At 34.9% G+C, this 19,019-nt stretch overlaps 1 protein-coding gene across 3 annotated transcripts in view; it reads right to left on the reverse strand.

The window, feature by feature from the left end:
• The window catches only part of LOC138711881 (facilitated trehalose transporter Tret1-2 homolog), a 110,473-nt gene that overhangs the window by 82,289 nt on the left and 9,165 nt on the right, over window positions 1-19,019 (reverse strand). Inside the window, exon 1 of one of the 3 annotated variants that reach the window (XM_069843153.1) lies at window positions 15,990-16,269. The exons of 1 other annotated variant lie outside the window; for it this stretch is intronic. In XM_069843153.1, coding sequence (XP_069699254.1) covers window positions 15,990-16,022 — 33 coding nt within the window. In that variant the 5' untranslated portion in view covers window positions 16,023-16,269. Of the gene's footprint in view, window positions 1-4,840; window positions 4,862-15,989; window positions 16,270-19,019 lie in introns of those variants that run through there. One more of the 3 variants, XM_069843156.1, reaches the window with a different exon arrangement.

Below are 19,019 nucleotides of genomic sequence, written 5' to 3' on the forward strand. Positions count from 1 at the left end.
TATTGAATTAAGCGCTCTCTGACGATGACTTGTCTCTTCTTCCCTCACCTCCACGATCACCTGGCATAATGCTCATGATTTTTACTCATGAGTTTACGTCTAGGATTGTGTGTATATGCCCCTTTTAGCACATAATTGATCAGAGTTGTGACTATAATGCCCATATGATTTTTACTCATGAACTTACGTCTAGGTTTGTGTGTATATGCCCCGTTTAGCAAATAATTGATCACAGTTGTGATAATAATGCCTATATGATTTTTACTTAAGAGCTTACGTCTAGGATTGTGTGTATATACCCCTTTTAGCAGGTAAATTGACCAGAGTTGTGACAATAATGCGCACATGACTTTTACTCATGAGGTTACGTCTAGGATTGTGTATATGCCTCTTTTAGCAGATAATTGACCAGAGTTGTGACAATAATGCCCAGAGTAGTGGCAGTGTTCAAATATCAACAACGGGAATGAGATATTTGTTATTGCCTATAACGCCAACTATAATCTATCATGACCCGTATCTCAATCTTCGTTAAAATATAAATACCGATCATAAGTTTCAGTGATTAGCAGAGTAGTGGCAGTGGAAGTACAGGACAGCTGTTGTTAATACGTTAAAATACGAAGTTATTCGACGCAGCTTGTCCGCCAAGCACAAACCATTTTTAACCATAAACAGTATCTGTATAAAATGAGAAGGGAAATGTTTTCTTGCTTGGTCTAGCGCGGGGACCAATTATTGCAGTACAAAGATGAAATCAACCTGGAACCAACTCGGGTATAGCTCTGGGACGAACTGGGAACCTATTCACAGATTTGGGAACCAATTCCAGTACGCCCATAATGTTTTATCTTCACTAAACTACCATGCGCAATTTTTTTCTCGTGGCCTCGCAACTCGCACCTCGCATGCATCGGTACAGAAAAACCAAAGCTTTAACGTATCCATCTCAATAGGTTACTGTCCAGTGAACGCTTCCCGGCATTCCAAAGACTAAAATATTTCAAATGGCTATAATTTACAATGTACACAGCAAACATCCCACACTTCTCCATCATTAATGTACAGTTATTGTTAACCGTAAAACAATTATTAAAAAAAAAATGTGATTTAGTTTGAAAATGCTCGCTTTTTAGATTTAGGAAGAAACAAATTCTATTTTAAATAATAATAAAAAGTATTAAATTTTATTTTTATTTTATTTTCACAATCCGTTTCAGGTATATTACAGTACAATGAGTAACTTAATTCTACAACAAAACAGAATGCAGATAATCATAATAGTTAATGAAACTGAGTTGTGCAGAAACTTTTCTTAGAAACAGCATTGTAAGAATTTCTAGTAGGTGAATTTATACATTATGCACATAAAATTACATTTAAATACATGGTTTATTTGTGTACGTAGCAGAATTGAACAGTAGGACGTTACCGGAATGGTGTTTGTTACGTGTAATCATATTTGTGTGTCAGTAACGTTTCATGATTAGCAGCGTGAATTCACATCAATGTCATGACTCAAAGATTTCACCGCCTGATAGAAGGTAGCTACACGAAAGAGTAAGAAATAAAAGTAGAGGCAAAATACATGCGTGATGACAAGCATTGGCATTGCCACTAACAGATCAGTGGTCACAGAGGATATCGCACGAGTGGTATGTGTGAACATGCGCTAAAGATAATTAAATCTTCAAATTTGGTATCAAACTAAGAATAAATTACAATAGAAGTACCGGTATAGGTGGATTAGTTCATCAACATTTCAGCTGTGAAATATTATGCTTCCACAGTCAATTACCATACGGTACACTTCTATAAACGTTACAACAATTATACTGTATATATTCCTACAAGTTAAGAGCGGAATAACAGCAGGCCCAGATGTAGAATTTTCTCCTCTTGCATATAAAAAAAAAAATATTTTTACATGGTGTAAATCTGTTATGTGGTCAGGTCAGCAGCTTTCCTTTCTTTCCTTGCGAATTCCTTAGCATGATTCGTTCTATCTAAAAGTTTATCGCCTTCAGTCGGAATTAGATCCGTGTTGTACAGTTCTAAGAGAAAAATAATAAGTAACCACTACCCCATTGAAATTGTACCTTATTATGCGTACTTCAACATAGAACGCCAAAGTTAACAAACAACCTGAAACATGAAACAGTTTTAGAAAGTGGTTGAAAAGTCTTTGGTGGTGTTTTTCTTTCGGATTTAATATGATACATATAACCAATAGATATTTTTCAGGCTCAATAGATGACCATCATTAATTACATGTCAACCTATCTCTTCTTCCTCCAATAAAAGCACTGTTATGCTCGGAGTCCTGTTCGCGTTTTGAGAAAATAAATAGCGCAATATCTCTTGGCTATAGGAATTTTCACAAAAAATATACTTATCGTTTTGGAGTAAAACCGCTGAAGTACTAAATCTGACCTGGCTGCTTAGTGTACATGTTTATATGTAAAATATGTTGAGAATTTGCTCACTTCACTTGTTTCATATTTTTTTTCTCGCTATTATTTATACTCGCTTTAACATCTTTGGTCATATCGCGAGTTACTCTTTGATTGAAATCCGAAGGCCTGTGTACTATTGTTGAGACTGGTTCTATTGTTGTGAACTATATGGCTACTGTATACAGTATGTACTCGTATTATTGATTTGTTATGAATATGGTTTCGGTGATGAATGAGGCCGGTGATATTGAGGGACGTTGTGGCCCGAATTTCTTGGCATTTGTTGAGGAAAAACCTTGAAAAAGATCAATCAGAAAATTCAACCCGACCGGAAATCGAACCCGGGCCCTCTGCGTAAGAGACCAGCATGCTGACCCCTACACCACATAGGTGGTCAGTGTTTCTATTGTGTTGAAACGAGTTTTTTTTTCAAGGTTTATGATTTGCTCTTAATCTGTTTATAAAATAAAATATGTTAAATAAGAGTATTATACAGTATTTAGGCACGAGAATTTAACTTATTCTAGTCTTTTACTCCCGAAATTCACCGTCACCGTTTTCCTCCATGCACCTATACTACGCTCTTATGTTGATGCATATTATGTTCGTAGTGTTTTTGTTCGTCATCACAACACTGCTTTGTTAGGTCGTTGTAATTACATTTGTCACTTGTCATTTATTATTTGGAGTGTTGTGCTTGTAAATAAGTCTTGCATTTTATGGATTTGAAGAAAGTTTGTGCTATTTGTGCGCTAAAGAAGATGAAGTATCAAATGGTAAAAAAGGAACACTTGCTACATATTCTTCCGTTTGAGTTTATAATACGATTAGCGAAGTAAAGGCTACGAAAGCAGTTCCAAAAATTTGCACCGTGTGCGGGGAGATTGACATCGGAGAAAGCATGACAAGGAAATAATTCTGTCGTTTCAACACACAACACCCCCTACAAATGTTAATGTCCATCCACAAATGATGTTGTTATTCGCCTGGTGGGATGAAAAAGTCGTCGTGCACTACGAATAGCTTCCTAGGAAAGTAACTATAACTGCTGATATTTATTCCCAACAACTCAGACGCCTTGCGATCGAAATTGAAGAAAAACGGCCGGGAAGTCTGAATCAAGTGCTGCTGCAACACGATAATGCACGCCCGCACTCCGCTAACATGACAAAAGCATGACATGAAATGATTATCCAAGAGCTTAGTTGGGAGGTGATTTCAAATCCCGTATATTCTCCACATATTTCGCTCTCAGATTTCTACATTCTCCGTTCTCTATCCAACAATATTCAAGGGAAATCCTTTGATAAAACAAAGATACTTTACAAACTTGGCCTGACGACTTCTTTAACTCCAAAACAGCAGATTTCTAAGAGACGCGAAATCTAAAAATCAGCGTTGGCAAAGAGTCATTGGTATTACTTTCAATCTTCTATTTATCTGAAATAAAAACTTTTGTCACAGTGAAAAAAACGCTCTGAACTTTTGCACCAACCCATTATTTGTAATAAAAATTTGAAGGTCAGCTGATTAATTTCTCGGAGAACCCATTCATGTCGACTTTAAACTCATAATTTTACCTACTTCAAGAGTGATAGCGGCACTAGACTACATTACTTCTAACATTACATTTACTAGGATTTTAGCGCTGCTTAGATGTGTCCTCAATAAGATCGTGACATATATTTGTGGTGGGATTCTCTGTTCCTGTTTGTGATATCCAACGATAATTGATGTTATCCGATGCTTCATCAATTAAATTCAACTATTACATGCAAGGCAATCTCTCTCATTCCTCAATGCCTAAGTGCGTGTTGTGCAATATAGAATGCCTTCCTTTGCTACTGTTTTAGAAGATCACAATGTCCTTTTCCGTCAATTTTTGGTAAACAAAATTTAAAAATTCTAAAGTTAATGGTTTGCAATCATAGTTTACGTGTCAGAACGTGTCCTGTCTTGGCCTCTAAATCTACTTCCTGATGTTCCATCTTGACGTTTCATCCTGAGTAAATGTTTACTAAGGGCATAGAACTCTGTCACTTTGGGCATCACAAACCCAAAATCAATTCTTTTTATATGCAAGATGTGCTTAGTGATATTGGAGAATATATTTAAATCATCCCTTAACGAGAGTACAAATCAAACTCCTTCTTGAGGGGGTGGGAAAACATTCAACCAATTTCTCATTCTTCGCACACAGAAACTTTTTAAATACTGTAGTCTAAATGGTATTTTCTAGTTTACATTAACGAAAGGCTATACTAAACACTGTAATAGAGTATAGAAATTTGATAAATAATATTCACCTTTTTAATATATACATTTATCATATTATGAAAGATATTCAAAAGAGAAATAAAGTAACAATCAATGAAATACATTACCTTAATAAATTAAATAAATAATTGCTTGCATGGAATGATATCTTTGAAGTTTCCTGTCGATGAGGTATGTCTGGTGACCCTCTTCTACCCAATCAGCTGCAAACCGTTTTGCCGGAAAATCTTCTAAAGCAGGTAGGGCTACATAATTATATTGATATAAACATTGAGATGATAGCGAATTAATGTGCATTCTATTTCTTAGTTTCGTCAATATATTGCTCATTATGCTGAACTCTCCTTCATTCACACTTTGCTGAAGACACAGGCACCACTTCAATTCTGTTGAACAGAACCTTTAATTTATTACCTACATATTCCTGTTTTTTAACTTTACAAACGAAATTCCTTAATAGATTCAGAGATAGTAGAGGCGTCATAATTTTTATAACATATTTTTAATGAATTACGATTCAATTTTATCACCATCAAACAGAACAAGTTCATTGTAATCTGTAGGCCATAGACTTTGCTTTAAGACTTCACAGTTTTTAAAAATAATTAGAATTTGAGAATCTTGTACTTCGATTGTCAATAGGCCTTGTAATAACTGTAGTCTGGGATTTTTAAAAATTTCATTGCTTTTATTGGATGGTACTTTTATATCTTGATCTTGATAGGCTACTTCCCGTTTGTTCAATATTCAACAAAAGCTGCTTTGAGTTAAATCTCTTCAACTTCTTTCTTTGAATTTAGGGACCTGACACACACAATTATCTCAGAGGAAACAGAGATTTCGTCTTAGTTCTGTGACTGAAAATACAGTGAAAGTTATTTCAGAACTTTTAATGTGTTTCTGAACAATGCCAACTTTACAACAAAGGACAATGTTGTGAACTTTTCTAGCAATCCTTGATAGTTTGCTTTATTTCTTCCATTTGAAGAACCGGATGTGGTTTCTAAGTACTGGACTAGTGATGAGAACTTGTCATCAGAGCTTTTACAGTATTACTGCAAGATGATGCCACCCATCGAATGTCAAATATTTTCGTTATTTTTCTAAATTTACATCCCAAAGTAGTAGAAACTTCTTCTATCTCTCTCTGACTTCTTGGACTGACTGAAAAAAATTCCACATAATGAGGCTACAAATGACTTAAAATGAAGAGAGATTGACAATGAATTAATAAGATTATTTACAGCGAATTTATGTTTATGATTTAAGTAATGAATAACAATCAAATCTCTGCTATATCTACTCTTCAAGAATGTAACTACACTTTTATATGCTCCTTGAAGATTGACTGTACCATCTGATGCAAATCCAATTAACTGTTTGCATAACATTTCATGTGTATTACCATGTTTGTCCAAACAAACAGAAATGCTGTCAGCAATTGACTCACCAGTCAGAGAAGTTAATTCTAGTATATCAAAGAAATAATTACATGGCTCACTTCTAACATACAGTCCACATCTGTGGAGTAACGGTTAGCGCGTTTGGCCGCGAAACCAGGTGGCCCGGGTTCGAATCCCGGTCGGGACTAGTTACCTGGTTGAGATTTTTTCTGGGGTTTTCCCTCAACCCAATTTGAGCAAATGCTGGGTATCTTTCGTTACTGGACCCTGTACTCATTTCACCGCTATTATCACCTTCATCTCATTCAGACGCTAAATAACCTAAGATGTTGATACAGCGTCGCAAAATAGCCTACTTTAAAAAGTTTAATATACATCAAACGTACAAAATGAAACATGATTTATAGTGCTTTCATCAACAAGTATACTAAACACACAACGTGACTGAATTAAATGTTGTGTTAATATTGCTTATAAAATTAATAATGTTGGCACAATTGCCATCTGAATTAACATTTTCCTCATATTAGTACCATTCATAAATTGCAGTGTACATAAATCTTTGTAAAGTATGAATGGCTCAGCTCTTTTGCAAACTACGTACGCTGTACAGAAGTTACATGCAGTTACCTCAAGAATTTTCTCTTCATTTGTTCTTCCCGTAGTCTTAACTCTGTTGTCAATGCTGCTGGCAGCTTTTCGTTTTTGCTTTTTTTTAATATTTCAGAACATTTTAAATTAATCTTACTTCTCCTATGATCATTCCATTTTTATTCTTTTTACCTTTCACGCTCTTGATGAACGCTGATTTAATCCGTCATTTGTCTTTTAAAGCACCATGCTTTTGCTTATCACTGCATTTATAAGGAACAAAATAATAATCTCATCAGAGGATTTGTATGAAAGCCACGGTCTGCTACTTTTCCACTTTTCAAATTGTTCCAACTTGATACAGCCACCAATTAAGTTAATTGAAATACTACAGCCATCTACAGAAATTCCATCACCATGCAGTTTCTTTCTTTCCTTTTTTTTTTTCAAATCACTGTTAGTACCAGCCTTCTCAAATGAAGATGATGATGAATCAACGGCATTCTGTTGTACTGTCGTCAATGGAGGGCCGACGGACAATCACTCACTGATTCCTTAGCCTTTCTATGTTTCGCAAATATTTCGGATAAAACCAGTTAACGTTTCGTTGTAAAGGTTTAGTTGCTTGTATATTAATGGAATATTCGTATTTATTACCACTGGATTCACAGTTTATTAAGGAACACAAGGCACAACCACCTTTAACAAAATTAAACAGTATTGCAAACACTCATGTTAAATAAACTCACGGCTTTCTCGATTCCTTTGACGGTGTAAATTTAGGATACAGTTTCAGTGTATGCCGCTTGGTGTGCTGCATATTAGCAAAAGCCCAGTTCAGTAGATATCATCGTGGTTATCGGTAGTTTCAGTGATATAATCATTTACAGACAGTTTTGGCGTAAGCAAATAGAAAATATGTCTAGATTTTTGCATGACAGGGGGAAAATCATTTTCCTAATACGGAAAAAACATCACTATCATCAGCCAGAGAAGTGATTTTACCAGCCGGGGAATTTTCACCCTTCCCTACCGTTAATTTGCGCTCTGCCATTAACTGTTACTCTGTCTTCGTCTTGGCTTGGAAGGGAGAAGGAATTTTCATGTTATATTCTCAATTGTAGGTGCAATTTATGACTTTAAATGTTATATATATTCTCCCACTTTTCGCTTAATGATTGGACAGGCACAACGCTCTTGTCACATGTAAAGTTCCCCACTTCTTTATGGATAATAATAGTTTCATAATTTAGAATTGGAAAAGAAAACGAAGTACTCAATAAAACTATTTCCAAATAATATCTTCGACTATCACCAATTTTGCATGGATGCTCCGAGACTTGGTCCCCAACGTTCAACTAACGTCAGTTTACTACTCACTGCCAGTAGGTGATTACCATGTCTTGATACTTTGCGACTTCAAGAAAGGCGTGTCCTTCTTTGTGATTGATCTTGTTGATCTGATCCTTGCAGATTGATTCGACCACGAACACTCGTTGCACTCCGTTGCCCTTTCACATCTCTGCGACTCGTCATAGCAAACAAAGCAGTTGAGCTCAGTCGTTGCGCAAACATCTCCTGGCTGCTATATTTTCGTACCCAAACCACCTTACACACTAGCGCTGGAATTCTTGCAGATTTTAAGTAATACCGTTTCGTCAGGATTACAATAGCTGTGATAAAAGTAAACGTATCTCCTTTGGACGTCTTGAAGGTGCTTGGAAGGCATAAAAGTAGGATGTTATGCGTTCATGACCTCGGCACTAGAATGAGGTGGTGTGATCGGACTGTCTTTTTTCTCCCGTGAAAGGCCATGTAATTAACTTTATAGCACGTTGAGTGAACCTCGGGGTCTTTCTGGAGGTTTCGGCTATGGAAAAATTTTCTCCACCATCTGGGATTATACCCAGGATCTTCCAGTTCGTAGCCAATTACTCTACCAACTAATATGGCAGATAATAGCAGTGATGTTTTATTCAATAATATATTCTCTCCAAAATGTAAAACTTTTGGGGCAAATGAGGGGGTCCCTTTCCAAGGTGCAGTCTTTCAATGCCTTAGTAAAGTGTAAGAAACTAAAGAAATGTCATTCTCTTAACAAGAAAATATTTCCGTTCTCTGCACATCATTTGATTGAACAATGAATAATCATTATTAATAACGAGTAGCTGTAACACTATCCGAAAGGTGATACTTACGTCTCAGTCTTCTCGCGTGACGCAAAGGAAAGGAGAATAGAGCCATTTTCATTATACGTTGTTTTCCTCATACTTCATTATCACTGATTTTTAAATTTAGAACCTTTGTACTTATTTTCTTCTCGTCCAGAAATAGTATGCCTAATGTGTTAATGCAGTGTCAAGCATTCAATATTTTCATTGTTAGAAGCTAAAAAATAAGGGACATTCCAAACAAGGGAAGCTCACAAGTGGCTGAAGATTTGAACACAATTATTTTCTGACAAATTAAAAAAAATTCACCTTTCTTAACTGTAAGAAAGATGCAAGACAGGACTCATGGATCAATTCAATTAGTCTCAAAATTATTATGTCATTGAAGCCTTGAAGGGAGAGGAGAGAAAGAACATGAGGAAGGTGGAAATGGGAGGAGAAGCGAAGGATAAGTAGACTGAGGGGGAAGAGTGACGGAAGGATAACAAGTGAGAGAGAAGAAAGAATGGGAGGAGAATGAAAACATGAAGAAGAGAAGGGGAAATAGGTCGATGTATAAGACAAAACGAAAGGATAGCACGAAATATGAGAAAGGAAGACAATAAAATGAGTGTTGAAAGGGAACTTGGGCAATATAGAAGAGAACGTGAATAAAAGTATAAGGTACAATACGAGATGGAAGAAAAGAAGCAGAAGGATGGAGATATTATGAAATGCAAGAAAAGAAGAAGAAACGAAGAAGCGAAATGGTGAAAAATGAAAGAGAACAAAATAATATATAGTACGAGGTTAAGTAGAAGAAGTAGGATAATCAGAGAAGATGGAATAGAAGGAAACGAGAAATTGGACGCGGCAGAAGAGAAGTGCATGATATAGAAAACAAGAAATAGATGAGAATTATTAAACATTGCAAGAGAAGAGGAAGAGGAGTAGAACTAGATAGAAAAGGAGTGAGAGATGTAAGATGTCATAAAACACAAGGAGAAGGAGAAGAGAAATGAGACCGATGGAAGAAACAAAGTAGAAGGAGGTAGAATAAAAGGAGATGTAGAAGAGGAGAAAAAGTGTAACTACATAGAAAAGAAGGAGTATGAAGAAATATAGCAGAAAGCGAGTAAATAGGAGACGATATAGAAGAGGAAAGGAAGTGGGACGAAATAGAGGAACAGAAGAAAAAGTGCGACAAGTTAGAAGAGAAGAAGAAGAGGGAGTGCAATGAAATAGAAAAGAAAGAGAAATGCGAAAAAATAGAAGAAAAGAAGAATAAGAAGAAAAGAAGAAGAAGCGAAGGAGGAGAAGTGCTACTACATATAAGAGAAGAAGAAATAGGATTAAATGTAAGGAAAGAACAAGTACGATTAAATAGAAGAAAAGAAGTGCGACGAAGTAGAAGATAAGGAGAAGAAAATGGACACTAAAGAGGAAAGAAAAAGTGAATTTTATTAATATTAAATAAAAGACAAGCAGAAGTGCAACGAAATAGGAGGAGAAGAAAAAGGAGACGAAACAGAAGAGAAGAAGAAGTACAAGATAATAGAAGAGAAGAAGATGAAAAAACAGAAGATAATGAGTAGAAAAAGACAAGAGAAGAAGTGCGTCTACATGGAGTAGACGAAATGGCGAAAAAGTGACACGAAATAGAGGAGAAGGAGAAGAGGAAGTGAGAAGAAATAAGAGAAGGAATAAAAGAAGTGCGACGAAAAAGAATACAAAAGTAGCGCGGCAAAATAGAAAAGGAGAAGAAAAAGTACAGCGAAATAGGAGAGAAGCAGACGTACGCGAAATAGGAAAGAAAAGGAAGAAGGTGGGAGAGATGAAGAGAAGCAAAAACAAGAAGAAAAGGATGAAGAAGAACGAAACGATATGCAAGGGAAAGAGAAAAGTTATGTGATTAAAATATGTAGGAGAAAAAGAAGAGGAAAAATACGAGATACTTCAGAAAGTAACGTAGCGTGGAATGAAAGGTTACAAGTAGAGAAAGATACTGCGAAAATAAGGCAGTAGAAGAAATAGTAGTAGTAGTAGTAGTAGTAGTAGTAGTAGTAGTAGTAGTAGTAGTAGTAGTAGTAGTAGTAGTACTTTTATTTTGCCTGGCAGAGTAAAGGCCATAAGGCCTTCTCTTCCACTCAACCAAGTTTGAATAATATACATGAAATACATAATAATATGTAAGAGAATACAAAACAACACAAAATAAGATACCTTAGAGATTATATAAAATATAATAGAAAATTACAAATAGTCAAGATCAGTTATATAATATGAGGAGAATATAAAATAAAGTAGAGAAATGCATACAATCAAAATCAGTTACATAGTATAAGGGGAATATATACTATGTATAAGACGGATGGAGATAAGAGGAAAGAGGAAGGAATTAGGACGGATGAAGATAATAACATGATATGTTCTACGAAATAGAAGGAAGTAAAAAGTAATAGAAGGGAAGGAGAAGAATATCTAGGTCTGGATAGTAAAGCGAGATTGGTTTTTAAATTTTATGATCACAACAAGGTAGTGAGTTTATCAAGCATTATTGTAAATAGAGCAGTCTGCATAACAGCAAGGCGAGAGGCTAAGCTTTCTGAGGAAGGCTGTTTCCCCGACCTTGCTCTATCGTATATTCTCTGAGGCCCTTATTCATTTTAAAAGCTTCGACAAAGAATTTTACAGTACCCATCTGCAATAAGCAAATGCAGCGCGTTTTTTTTATCGATGATGTTTAATATGATTTTATTTAACATTTTAATTGTTGGTCGACATAACAGAGTGATTACCACTAGATCCGATGTGTACAGGGTCTAATCCAAGAGACACTGATTGCTGATATTACTGTACTGCAGAGTACAAGAAGGAAGATAGAAAATTTTATTGCTATGAAAGAAGAGAAGAGCAGAAATTGGTAAGAAATTGTGTAAAACTAATAACTTGACTTACATGAGCGGTTGCTTTCATTACAAATGAATACAATATTATTTAATTCTTAAGTGTTCCACAACTTAACTCTGTTATACTCTATGAATATTAGAAGTAATTAGTCATCACGTGTGTATGATTTCTAATATTAGAAAGAATAAATATTACGTGATATATTGTACAAAATGTAACGCCTGATATCGTTACAACTTGTGTATAGGGTACGCTAAGAAATAATACAGATAAGCTCAATATAATGCCAATAATTTACCTTATTCCTCTTTAGATTCATGTGTTACTTTACTGTTCTATTATTATGAAATGTTTAGTTTAAGGGGTTAGGTACATCTTAAAGGAGTAAAATTTTGGAAATAGTCAACATTTTTTTCCTCTCTTGCACAATAATGAAAATTACTACGTATACAACAGTGTCATTCTGGTATATGATATATATATTTTTACGATTTAAAAAAAATATTTATTATTTTTTTCAAAATTCAAAATTCACTGTGCAGTGATAAAGCTTTTCCCTCATAACTCAAAAAGTATCCAACATTCTGTGATGAAATTTTTTGTGTATTTATATGAATGTCATATCTACAATAGCCTATGATGCAAAATCATTTCTCTACCTTTGATAGACTGTCTGATAAAAATAAATTCATTTTAAAAAATGGTCAAATATCAGTACTTTCTTCTAACACAAAATAAAAAAATATTATTTATTAAGGAATGTAGTTGAAAGATCATGATATTTTAAACGTGAGTTTCAGCAATAAAATAAAAGACAGACAACATGAAAAAGTTACAAGTTTATGAGTTATGAGGGAAATGCTTCATCACTGCACAGTGAACTGTCACCGTTTTGAATATTGAAAAAAAAAAAATATATATATATATATATATATATATATATATATATATATATACCTAATTTTTTAAATCGTAAAAATATTATTATATAGCAAAAGGACAGTGTTTAAACGTACCAATTTTCATTATTGTACAATATACAGTAATTGAGGAAAAAAATTTTGAATATTTCCAAAACGTTTACTCCTGTAAGCTGTACCTAACCCCTTAAATGATCTGTCGTTATAACATTTTAAAAGTCGAACAATATAACCCCTATTATTTGTGAAAATGAAGGAGGTGGACTGAACAGTTAATCGAAAAAAATTGTCTAATCCGTACCATCAATGTATAATATTTAGGCCTATAGTGTCATGATTTCCTTCGTAGTCTTGTGTTTAACATACTAGATAGTGGATCAGAAGTTCATCATCATAAACATCACGGGTTAGGCCGTCCGGCCTGTTCCGTCCCAATAGTAATTGAACTCTAAAACTGGTCACTCCATCGTCGTCTCGGTCTTCCTACATCCCGTCGTCCCATGGGTCTATAGTTGGCAAGTTTTCTTGGAACTTTGTCTGATGACATTCTCTCTACATGTTCGTGCCATCTATTTATATAGGTATGAGTTACATCAATTATATTTGAAATGCCTAATTCCTGTCTAATGTATTTGTTTTGTTTATGATCTAACATGGATCAGAAGTTCACCAATTAAATCTGGTTGTCAACGACCGACTTTTAAGGGACAAGAAAACTCCTATGATGGCAGCCTAGGAACAGTAGAAGCCTCGTATTGTAGTTGTACTATGGTTATATTTTATATATTTTATTCTTGTCTTTTATTAAAGCACACACATTTGTAACGTCAACCTGGTTTTCTGGTGTGAAATGAGTAACAGGTTTTCCTTTCCCAAACCTCTCAATTATGGGTACATATTAGTTCGGTCCCATCAGATACACATCTGAAATATAGGCCTACAGTACTAATTCGGTCCGAGGTTTAGAAAGGTAGAGTAATAATTCGGTCTGAGGTTCAGAAAGGTACAGTATTAATTCGGTCTGAGGTTCAGAAAGGTACAGTACTAATTCGGTCCGAACTATGCAGGTATAGACAAGTTATATATTTATCAAAAGAGACTGTTAAATATATTATGAACTAGCTATTGTATCGAATCCTACATTTTTATGTTGGTATGTTATCGATACTGGCGTATTTTGATGTTGGTAGTAACACTTATTCGATTTTTTTTTTCATAATTAGGCGCGGTCGTACCTAACTGTCATTTCAATCACTGGTAAACATTCTTTGAATTCGTAACTACGACAGAAAGAACGACAAACAGTTGTAAATCATCTCACATCTTTCAATTAATAGACGTTCTAAAACGAATTCAAATTGACACTTACATACAAATTGGAAGTCCAGCAATAAAAAGGTCAGACCAATTAAAGAAAAAACAATATATTAGAGATAAAATGGCAGAATTTGTATCTAAATCAATAAACAGACTCCAATATATAAAAACACTGTCCTACAAATTTCTCCCAGAAACATAGCTCCTAGTATCATTGACTACTCTCAAATTTAAGAAGTTTTGGCTTAGGTTCATACTGTAAGTTGTACATGACAATCAACATTTTTTACCATGCCTTAAGGAAGAAGCAGGCAATTTTGTAGTATGCTGTCTCGAGTTATAAATTTACCCGTTCCTACCTTATGACAGTCCTTTGCCTGAAGGAAAATGTCGATTTGCAACCAGTACTGATCTATTTTCGATCCGGGACCGAATTAGGTTTATCCTCTTCTGGTTTATTTTGTTTGGCTAATATTTCTTATGAGCGTTTAGTATTGTTAACGTATTAACCCGGGATCGAACTAGTATTGTTTACTTCTTGGCTCCGGGCCGAACATATTTTTGACCACGGGACCGAACTAGTGAACTCCGTCAATTATTTGCACTTTTTGGATACTTAGCACAACACGTTTTATTTTGACATCGTGGAAGACATTTTGCATAAAAGGTATACGGTAGGCGCTCGAAATGTAGGAGAAGGATTGAATGGTACAGAGGTTTGCAGTTGTGTGGAAGTTCTTGGGAATATTTCTTTGACAGCAGGTAGTGACTATTTTATAAGTTGGTGAAAACATCCCCTCATATTCCTACTACATGCTGTGTAATAGTAAAGGCTTGTAATAACAATCATTCTCTCCAAAAAATTACATATTAATATAATGTAGGCCTATATGCGTCATAATTTTTCTGCAGCAAAAGAAAAAGAGCGGGAGAAAGACAGTCGGATAATTCGCCAGTAGCTCAATAGGTGTTCTACCGTACTACTATTGATGCTCTTAATCTCTTATTAAGAATATTTTCACCTGTTTCTATTACCTGTCTCTCATTTTCATTTTAGATTTTTTTTATTCACATTGCATTGATCCGAAATTTTGCATTTGTTTCTGTAGTTCTAAGTAAGTTAAGAATTAACATACAATTTTTTCAGTTGGCTATTTTATGACGCTTTATCAACTAGTATGGTTTTCTAGCTTCTGAGTTAGATGAAGATGATAGTGTTAGCGAGAGGAGTAGAGGTTCCAGCGCAGAAAGTTATCTAGCATTTGCTCTTAATGGATTGAGGGAAAACCCCGGGAAAACCTCAACCAGGTAACTTTCCCTCCCAGGATTTGAACCCGAGCCCACTAATTTCAAGGTAAGACATGCTACCATTTACATAACATTACTGGCATTATTATTATTATTATTATTATTATTATTATTATTATTATTATTATTATTATTATTATCGAGTTATGAAACACCGGTACACATTTTTCTAAAGTTTTTCTTTAATTACTTTCTAGTAATAAGCTTAAAATGAGAGTTCTTCCAAGACTAAGCTTATGCTGCTGCTGCTGATGATGATGATGACGACGATGATAATGATGATGATGATGACACAGAGATAGTGAGGGATATTATGAAATAGGAAAATATATAGGCCTAGCTTCGTTTAGGGACATCTCGACACGCTAATGAAATATGTTAATTTTGGGACCAATTTATGCAAATTTTATTATAATTTTTCCCCTAATATGTATGGATATGTTTTACATATATTCCACATATCTGATGTGAATTTCATCATCTTATATCTCCGTATTTAAAAAAAAAATACAAATCCATGCCGAAGTATCGATTTCTTCAATAATGGGGAGAATTCGACATACTATGACAAACATAGAAAACACTTTAAACACAACATAAACTACACGAAATTTTCTCCTGAAATATATCTAAATATTGTATAATATTCTTACTCACATTGGTCACATGTGAATTTTTCATCGGTGCCATATTCCACTCTTGCCTCGTGAAACCATTTTTGCATTCTTCAACACACTGAAACCAAAGTTCTGTAGCATTGTCATCGTGGTAATACCCACTATACGCGGCACAATAGGTTTGTTTTGGATTGTCCAGATTGTTGGATGAACGAGCTTTCCCCCATACACGCCGACCATTACATAGCTTCCATCTTTCTGCTGTTTAGTCTCCTTCAGCTGTTTCCTAAAGTACTCACACGTTATTACGTCTGAGTCTTGCAGTTTTTTCTTTTGCCACCAGATGAACTGGCTACAGTTCCTCAAAGGTTGTATCAGTAGGTGAGGAATTAGGCAAGCCTAAATGTCCTTGCACAGATGACATCTATGATATTGTTGGGGGAGTGGTAATATCTTCCTAGATGTGAATTCCACATCAACTTTCAGCTAGAACCAGATCGTACTCAAACATGCTGTCCTGCAGTACGTCAGGATGACAATTCCCTTACGTCATTAATTGTTAATCTATTTAGCCTTGAGAATCAAGGCGAAGGATATGCCAAACTAATTGATCTTCCATGTTTGTATCGAGAGTTGTGACTTTTCCTATTTGTTCGATATCAATGAAAATTGAAATATAAAGTTTAATTAAGATTGGTTCAATGAGAGATGAGTAGTTTAATACATGCAGGCAGACATAGAGAGAGAAAAACAGATAGACGGACAAAGTGGTACAAAAAAGTTGTATAAAAGATTGCAAACTCCCCTAATACAAAAAATACAAGAATTTTGATAGAGAAAGCCGACCAGGTCATCTAAGAATCATCGCAAATCGCAAATCGATCTTCCCAAAACACAGTGTCGAAATTTCCTCGAATTACACTTTCATTTAAAAGACAACAACAAACCCGAAACAAAGATTTAATATATTTCTAGAATAATCACTTTGGTGCCTTTACTTACAATAATTTGTGCATCTACTATTATCACGCATGTCCAGTCAAAGTACAATAAACTAAAGATGACATATTATATTTCATGACTGAAAAGAAAAGTGTAACTCACATGTACTGTGTTTATTGCCTCCTGTGATCGTAAAACATAAGTTGGAACCACTTACACAGAGATTACAAACACAGTCAACACAGATCTCATTATACATGTAGTTCGAACTGTTTTCGATAGGAACAGTGCTCGCAATGGGTACCTTTATTAAAAGTGTCGAGATCTCCCAAATGTCAAGATCTCCCAGAATTACTATATATCTAGGATATACAGGATTTGAAATCACAGGAAATAAGGTGTAAAATAGTCAAAATAGGGAATTAATGTGTGTCATATACTCAGTTCTCTAAATAACGAATAACATAAAATGAACATACTGAAAATTTACTAATCTAAAGAAAATCGTAGGCTACACTAACAGCCTGAACTTGACATATTTCTCAAAGTTTAAATAAAGATTAATCATTAGTCAAAGGCACGTTCACAGAAATGTCTACATCGAAGTCAGAAATGAAACATTTATTTTATAAAATTGAGGCTCTGACAAACTATTTGAATATGGTAAGTAGAAAATAGCAGTTAAATCGGTGCGAATGAGTAAAATTATTGCTGAAAGATTCCCCAACGAATAGTTGAATTTACTCCATCAGATAAAGAAGAAAAAGAACAAAGAACAAATGGTTTGCTAGCTAGAGTGAGTGAAGTAATGATGTGACATATCACAAATTGTTAATAAATAATAAGTGGCGGATCATACATATAATAGACGTTAAAAACTAGATGACAGAAAAATTCATTAGGAATTAATGACTTATTGCATATTGGCATTGTTTGCACTGACTAGTTAAATCTCTGGGCTTGAAGAAATAAAATCAAATTAAACGGTAGTAAGAGAAAAGTGATTGGATTCAGTAGAAACAGAAGGTATTTATTGTAGTATAGGCACCGTGCATGGGTCTCAAAATCGTACTGGTGGCGCAGCGCAGTGTCTCAATTCCTAATTAACTACAGGCTCGCAGTCATTCACTTGTCATGTGTGATATAGAAATTACATGCGGCTTTCTGCCGATAAAAAGTTGTAATATTAGTAAGAATGGGCTCAATGATTCACACTGTTCTGCCCAAGGGCAGGTCTTTCGCTGGAAACCCAGCAATGTCCGGTCTTACTTATTTTATAGACTCAGTGGAAAGTTCAGTACTGCTAGAGGAGTGTGAAAATGTAACTACAAAATTCCTGAAATATCAGTGAAGTTGTTTGGCATTTAAATCAGATTTCAGACCATTGAATGAGGGTGAACAGTCATATTACGAAAACATTGATATACTTATATTTGATGGCATGACGTGTGTAATATTTGTGTGTATAATGTCTCTATAAATTACGTATTTTAATGTGATTTAATTCTAAAAGTAATATTAATTACACTTCCTGACTAATGGGCGACTGCAAAATTCTCTAAAACACAACACATAATGAACAATATAATCAACATACTACCTCTGATTGAGGTTCTGGCTGATATGTATATCTGTTATCAGGCTGTAAATCTCACTTGACGATATGTGTCAGAGGAAGAACAATATTGTTTGTATGCATATGAAGTCTGACTAGTGTAATATGTAGCTAGTCGGCAATATATGCAATGGAAGGGAAAAGGAACTGGCCACTCTACCCCATGATATTCTGGCCTAGTTGCCTCATAAGTGGTGTCTTGTTGGTATCACTTATGAGGTTCAGACTTCTCTTTGGACAGTTGAATAAACAACAAGATCAACATGCGGAAGCAGTTCAATTGATAGTTTGTGTAAAATGTTATACTGTATATTTTAATTCGCTCAATGCACCTTTCAACATGAATTCGAACACTGGCAACGCTGTAAGTAGTTTCGACTTCTTCAGCTGTTAATTTACCATCGTGCAGATACGGTGGAGTAACAACAATGATCCCTTTATCGGAGAGGTTTGTTATTATTCCGGGAAAACCTGACTTCATCACCACCTTCTAATAAAGTCAATAATCCGCAA

The sequence above is a fragment of the Periplaneta americana genome, chromosome 13 (assembly GCF_040183065.1).
Source record: "Periplaneta americana isolate PAMFEO1 chromosome 13, P.americana_PAMFEO1_priV1, whole genome shotgun sequence".
In the NCBI taxonomy this organism is placed as follows: Eukaryota; Metazoa; Arthropoda; class Insecta; order Blattodea; family Blattidae; genus Periplaneta; species Periplaneta americana.